Source organism: Coregonus clupeaformis, chromosome 20, assembly GCF_020615455.1.
Source record: "Coregonus clupeaformis isolate EN_2021a chromosome 20, ASM2061545v1, whole genome shotgun sequence".
Taxonomy (NCBI): domain Eukaryota; kingdom Metazoa; phylum Chordata; class Actinopteri; order Salmoniformes; family Salmonidae; genus Coregonus; species Coregonus clupeaformis.
Genome location: NC_059211.1, coordinates 32,621,358 through 32,628,857, shown reverse-complemented (window position 1 = coordinate 32,628,857; position 7,500 = coordinate 32,621,358). Strand labels below are relative to the sequence as shown.

The 7,500-nt window shown below is 42.0% G+C and overlaps 1 protein-coding gene across 1 annotated transcript in view; it reads left to right on the top strand.

The window, feature by feature from the left end:
- The window catches only part of LOC121533894 (dystroglycan-like), a 7,115-nt gene extending 4,904 nt beyond the window's left edge, over window positions 1-2,211 (top strand). The window contains exons 4-6 of the mRNA XM_045205791.1: window positions 1,278-1,389; window positions 1,637-1,744; window positions 1,818-2,211. Of these exons, the coding sequence (XP_045061726.1) occupies window positions 1,278-1,389; window positions 1,637-1,744; window positions 1,818-1,898 (301 nt within the window). The 3' untranslated portion in view covers window positions 1,899-2,211. The remainder of the gene's footprint in view (window positions 1-1,277; window positions 1,390-1,636; window positions 1,745-1,817) is intronic.
- Window positions 2,212-7,500: the final 5,289 nt, after the last annotated feature.

The following is a 7,500-nucleotide window of genomic DNA, read 5'->3' as shown; positions in this document are numbered from 1 at the left end:
TCACTCTGTCTGTATCTCACTCTCTGACTCTCTGTCTGTCTGTATCTCACTCTCTCTGTCTGTCTGTCTGTATCTCACTCTCTGTCTGTCTGTCTGTCTGTCTGTCTGTCTCTATCTCTCACTCACTCTGTCTGTCTGTCTGTCTGTCTGTCTGTCTCTATCTCTCACCCTCTCTGTCTGTCTGTCTCTCTCACTCTCTCTGTCTGTCTGTCTCTCTCACTCTGTCTGTCTGTCTGTCTGTATCTCACTCTCTGTCTGTCTGTATCTCACTGTCTGTCTGTATCTCACTCTCTGTCTGTCTGTATCTCACTCTCTGTCTGTCTCTATCTCATTCTCTGTCTGTCTGTATCTCACTCTCTCTGTCTGTCTGTCTGTCTGTCTGTCTGTCTGTCTGTCTGTCTGTCTGTCTGTCTGTCTGTCTGTCTGTCTGTCTGTCTGTCTGTCTGTCTGTCTGTCTGTCTGTCTGTCTGTATCTCACTCTGTCTGTCTGTCTCTATCTCACTCTGTCTGTCTGTCTGTATCTCACTCTGTCTGTCTGTCTGTATCTCACTCTGTCTGTCTGTCTGTATCTCACTCTGTCTGTCTGTCTGTATCTCACTCTGTGTCTGTCTGTATCTCACTCTCTGTCTGTCTGTCTCTCACTCTCTGTCTGTCTGTCTCTCACTCTCTGTCTGTCTGTCTCTCACTGTCTCTGTCTCTCTCACTCTCTGTCTGTCTGTATCTCACTGTCTGTCTGTCTCCATCTCACTCTCACTCTGTCTGTCTGTCTCTGTCTGTCTGTATCTCACTCTCTCTCTGTCTGTCTGTCTCTATCTCACTCTATGTATGTCTGTGTCTGTCTGTCTGTCTCCATCTCACTCTCACTCTGTCTGTCTCTCTCTGTCTGTCTGTATCTCACTCTCTCTCTGTCTGTATCTCACTCTCTCTCTGTCTGTCTGTCTCTATCTCACTCTCTGTCTGTCTGTCTCTGTCTGTCTGTCTCTATCTCACTCTCTGTCTGTCTGTCTCCATCTCACTCTCACTCTGTCTGTCTGTCTCTGTCTGTCTGTTTCTACCTCACTCTCTGTCTGTCTGTCTGTCTGTCTCTGTCTGTCTCTGTCTCTCTCACTCTCTGTCTGTCTGTCTCCATCTCACTCTCACTCTGTCTGTCTCTGTCTCTGTCTGTCTGTTGCTATCTCACTCTCTCTGTCTGTCTCTGTCTGTCTGTCTCTGTCCGTTTCTCACTCTCTCTCTCTCTGTCTCTCTGTCTGTCTGTTCTCCCGCTCTCTCTCTCTCAGTTCTGTGATGAGGATGACGTTTGTCTGTCCGTACTGCCAGGAGAGTGGTCTGGATGAGAGGGATCTGTGGGTTCACTGCAATGGCAAGCATCAGTATGACAACAGGCCCGTGGTCAGTGATATATCTGTTATAAATCGCTATAAAGCTGTCAGTTGTGTCATCAGTTACTCTCAATCACTGGGTCTCAAACATGAGTTTATTCAATTAAATGTTTATTTAACCAAGATAGTCCACTTAGTAACACGTGTCACTGCCTCCAGGGATTCCTCGTCCATAGTCTCTACTCCTAGGGAGTTGTTGGCCACTTGGGCTGAAACTTTGTTGCTCTGAGTGATTGTTGCTCTCTGGCATCCTCTAGGTGTGTCCAGTGTGTGCCTCTCTGCCTCACGGTAATCCAAACCAAATCAGCAGGGACTTCATCATACATTTGAACCTGAGACACTGCTACTATACCAAGGACTACACGGTAGGCTACACACATTCACACACACACAGACACACACACACACACACTAATAAGATGTTTCTTTGGTCCACAGAACATCAATCAAACCGACACGTTGAACTTGCAAGATGCCATTATTGAGTCTCTCCAGGATGCCAACCTGAATCCCAGATGATTTTTTATCAATATCAGATGCAACATCAATAATCTAGCAATATAGCAATAACACACTCATCATGATTTGTATATTTTGATGCTAAAGCTGCTCACAGAAGCCTTTGTAAAAATGGCAATGTTGTCGAACATGTTGATTGTTGCAGCTGTTATTTTCTTCCTTTTGAATGTATAAAATCATGCCCTGTTTACTGCATCTATCGAATGTATCAACTATAATGGATCTTTTCAATATCAGCTTTGATATACTTTTTCATATATTTAATATCCTTGTATATTCTTGACATAGAATGACTATAATAAAGAATATTGAAATCAAACCTATCGTGTGTCCTGGAGGATTATATTAAGCACTCATCCTTGAAGTCTACAAAACAACATTATGCACGTGTGTGTGTGTGTGTGCGTTTATGCGTGCTTACCTACAGTACCAGTCAAAAGTTTGGACACACCTACTCATTCCAGGGTTTTTTCTTAATTTTTACTATTTTCTACATTGTAGAATAATAGTGAAAACATCAAAACTATGAAATAACACAAATGGAATCATGTAGTAACCAAAAAAGTGTTAAATAAATCAAAATATATTTTAGATTTTAGATTCTTCAAAGTAGCCACCTTTTGCCTTGATGACAGCTTTGCACACTCTTGGCGTTCTCTCAACCAGCTTCATGAGGAATGCTTTTCCAACAGTCTTGAAGGAGTTCCCACATATACTGAGCACTTGTTGGCTGCTTTTCCTTCACAAACCATCACAATTGTGTTGAGGTTGGGTGATTGTGGAGGCCAGGTCATCTGATGCAGCACTCCATCACTCTCCTTCTTGGACAAATAGCCCTTAGACAGCCTGGAGGTGTGTTTTGGGTCATTGTCCTATTGAAAAAAATAATTATAGTCCCACTAGCGCAAACCAGATGGGATGGTGTATCGCTGCAGAATGCTGTGGTAGCCATGCTGTCATGAACCCTGCGTCCTGAGTCTGTTCCTGCCTGTGTTGCCATTTTTCTGCTCGGTATCTCCTGTTTCCTGAAGGTTCCTGAACGCACCCTGTCCGGTTGCCGGGCGACATTGCTAGGCGGGTGATCTCTCGATTACCCGCACCTGCTTCTCATCAGCCTCGCACACCTGGTCCTGATCATCACCCCTTCTTAAGCTCTGACCTGACTTCCATTCCCTGCCGGATCGTTAGCCATTAACAGTATGTTTTGTCAGCGTATCAGCCTCTGAGTACTAGCGCTAGTTTTTGTTATTTTGCACCTTGTTGACCTGCCTTGTACTTACCTCAGTTTTTTTTCTGTCTACAGTCATCCTCCCGGAACCTTCACCCAACCCCTGCCGTGCCATCACTTAATCTGCCACTTCACCTCCACCTACTCATCTCCGCCACCCGCTCCGTCTCCTGGATTATTCTGCATCTTTTGAATCTGTAAATAAACAATCACCTTCGTTCAACTCACTTTGTCGGGTCTGCTTCTGGGTTCTGTCTTAGAGAATCGTGACAGAACGATCCGGCCAGAAATGAACCCAGCGGACCTGGACTCTGTTCGCCATGCCATTACCCATCAGGAGAAGATGTTGGGACAACATCGCACGGCGCTACAGGAGATAGCGTTGTCAGTTCTGAACTTTTCTACCAGTCTGACGAAGATCCAGGCTCAGCTCAGTTTGCCGGTGGAGAATCCACCACTGGTTTCACCCATCTCGCCTGCCACTTCTGGAGCTGTGCCCTTCCGTGAACCCAAGGTTCCGACACCTGATAAATATGAGGGGGATTTGGGAAGATGCCGTTCCTTTCTTATGCAGTGTGGATTAGTGTTCGATCTACAGCCCCACTCTTATGCCACAGACAAGGCTAGGATAGCCTTTGTCATTGAATTGCTCCACCTACTCATCTCCGCCACCCGCTCCGTCTCCTGGATTATTCTGCATCTTTTGAATCTGTAAATAAACACTCACCTTCGTTCAACTCACCTTGTCCTGTTCTGCTTCTGGGTTCTGCCTTAGAGAATCGTGACACATGCTGGTTAAGTGTGCCTTGAATTTTAAATAAATCAGTGTCACCAGCAAACCACCCCCACACATCACACCTCCCCCTCCATGCTTCACTGTTGGAACCACACATGCGGACATCATCCGTTCACCTACTCTGCGTCTCACAAAGACACGGTGGTTGGAACCAAAAGTCTCAAATTTGGACTCATCAGAGCACAGGACAGATTTCCAACGGTCTAATGTCCATTGCTTGTGTTTCTTGGCCCAAGCAAGTCACTACTTATTGGTGTCCTTTAGTAGTGGTTTCTTTGCAGCAATTCGACCATGAAGGCCAGATTCACGCAGTCTCCTCTGAAGAGCTGATGTTGAGATGTGTCTGTTACTTGAACTCTGTGAAGCAGTTATTTGGGCTGCAATCTGAGGTGCAGTTAACTCTAAATAACTTATCCTCTGCAGCAGAGGTAACTCTGGGTCTTCCTTTCCTGTGGTGGTCCTCATGAGAGCCAGTTTCATCATAGCGCTTGATGGTTTTTGCGACTGCACTTGAAGAAACGTTCAAAGTTCTTGACATTTTCCGGATTGACTGACCTTCATGTCTTAAAGTAATGATGGACTGTCATTTTCCTTTGCTTATTTGAGCTGTTCTTGCCATAATATGGACTTGGTCTTTTACCAAATAGGGCTATCTGCTGTATACCACCCCTACCTTGTCACAACACAACTGATTGGCTCAAACACATTAAAAAGAAAAGAAATTTCACAAGTTAACATTTAAGAAGGCACACCTGTTAATTGAAATGTGAAAAAAAAAATATTTCAGTGTAAGGAACTCCCTCAAATACATTTTCTATTAGTTCTCTTTATTTCTATGAATAAAGACCATCAGCACAGTGCAAAGAATAGCCTCTTTGTACAAACTCAACATTTATGTTTCTCATTCACAGCGCTTTTCAATATCACTTGCGTAAAATTATAAACTAGTGAGATGAGCTCAGATTGTAGACTAAAGTATAGTTTAGGCATGTCAGATTGTCAAAGATTATATGCTATGATTTGACCAATGCCTTCATACTCTAAGTAATAAACAGATTATTTACTTCCTCCACACTTGCAGTTAAATAACACTGAGGGGAATTTTTCCTCACCTCACAAAAAATACCTGACTATACCAAATACTATACTCATAGGGGAGAGTGGGATAACTTGATTTTTAAAAACAATTTACATCACTCCGTCAAGGGAAATGTACTATTCTTTCTACCAAAGATATCTACATATATTTCAGGATGTTGTGTATACCTGGGAATAATCAGAATTAATGTACAGTTGAAGTCGAAAGTTTACATACACTTAGGTTGGAGTCATTAATACTCATTTTTCAACCACTCCACAAATGTATTGTTAACAAACTATAGTTTTGGCAAGTCGGTTAGGACATCTACTTTGTGCATGACACAAGTAATTTTTTCCAACAATTGTTTACAGACAGATTATTTCACTTATAATTCACTGTATCACATTTCTAGTGGGTCAGAAGTTTACATACACTAAGTTGACTGTGCCTCTAAACAGCTTGGACATTTTCAGAAAATGATGTCATGGCTTTAGAAGCTTCTGATAGGCTAATTGACATAATTTGAGTCAATTGGAGGTGTGCCTGTGGATGTATTTCAAGGCCTACCTTCAAACTCAGTGCCTTTTTGCTTGACATCATGGGAAAATCAAAATAAATCAGCCAAGTCTGGTTCATCCTTGGGGGCAATTTCCAAACGGCTGAAGGTACCACGTTCATCTGTACAAACAATAGTACACAAGTATAAACACCATGGGACCACGCAGCCGTCATACCGCTCAGGAAGGAGACGCGTTCTGTCTCCTAGAGATGAACATACTTTGGTGCGAAAAGTGCAAATCAATCCCAGAACAACAGCAAAGGACCCTGTGAAGATGCTGGAGGAAACAGGTACCAAAGTATCTATAGTGGGGAGAACAAGTATTTGATACACTGCCGATTTTGCAGGTTTTCCTACTTACAAAGCATGTAGAGGTCTGTAATTTTTATCATATGTACACTTCAACTGTGAGAGACGGAATCTAAAACAAAAATCCAGAAAATCACATTGTATGATTTTTAAGTAATTAATTTGCATTTTATTGCATTACAAAATAGATGGCATCATGAGGAAGGAAAATTATGTGGATATATTGAAGCAACATCTCAAGACATCAGTCAGGAAGTTAAAGCTTGGTCGTAAATGGGTCTTCCAAATGGACAATGACCCCAAGCATACTTCCAAAGTTGTGGCAAAATGGCTTAAGGACAACAAAGTCAAGGTATTGGAGTGGCCACCACAAAGCCCTGACCTCAATTCTATAGAACATTTGTGGGCAGAACTGAAAAAGCGTGTGCGAGCAAGGAGGCCTACAAACCTGACTCAGTTACACCAGCTCTGTCAGGAGGAATGGGCCAAAATTCACCCAACTTATTGTGGGAAGCTTGTGGAAGGCTACCCGAAACGTTTGACCCAAGTTAAACAATTTAAAGGCAATGCTACCAAATACTAATTGAGTGTATGTAAACTTCTGACCCACTGGGAATGTGATGAAAGAAACAAAAGCTGAAATAAATAATTCTCTACTATTATTCTGACATTTCACATTCTTAAAATAAAGTGGTGATCCAAACTGACCTAAGACAGGGAATTTTTACTAGGATTAAATGTCAGGAATTGTGAAAAACAGAGTTTAAATGTATTTGGCTAAGGTGTATGTAAACTTCCGACTTCAACTGTAAACATTACAGTTTTGAAAACATAGCTTCTGGTCTCTAGGCACAACTTACCCCAGGTATGTTGAGCCATGGGACAGGGTAAGTTAAGCCGTCTACAAATGTCTGTACTGAATGAAATATTACCACTACCTTTTTAAATCCATGTCTATCTTTATTTCCCAAACACAATTCAACACAATCACAATCGCTTTTTTGTCTTTTAATAATATTAAGCATCTTTTGGCACAGGCTTAACACCTAACAAACGCTTTTAACATAACAACATGTTACACTTCAATTTGCCTAACTTCCCTGTGGCTAGACCATTGGCTTAACTTGACCAAAGACAAACATTTAGACTATATTAGCCCACACAGCTACAAGGATGCACTATCATGCTAGGTTTAGGACCTCATATTAAGACTTATGAAATGATTAACTCTTCCTAAATATTTGGTCAAATTATAAATGTTGAGTATAGTTTCCTAGAAACAAAGGTGGCTCAACTTACCACACTCACCCCTATGTTAAACTCTTGTCTTAATAGCAATCAGAAGTAGCCTATTAGAATGTGGATGAGAGTTCTTTAACCTTTCCCTTCCACACTTACGATCAGTGTAGTCTGGATTTATGACATAGCTGCAGTGTTAGTCAATCGCAGCTTCTCACAGAACAGGTTTAATTCTTCCTGTAAGTGTTTACTTCATGACTGAAGAATGTGCCACTTTATCAATGGTCAATAACCATAGTTGTGCATGTTGCTTATGCATTTCATTGAATGATGCACTGTAAAACTCAATCTTCTGTTGTGTGTGTTCCAGGTTCTGCCGCCAATGTCTGA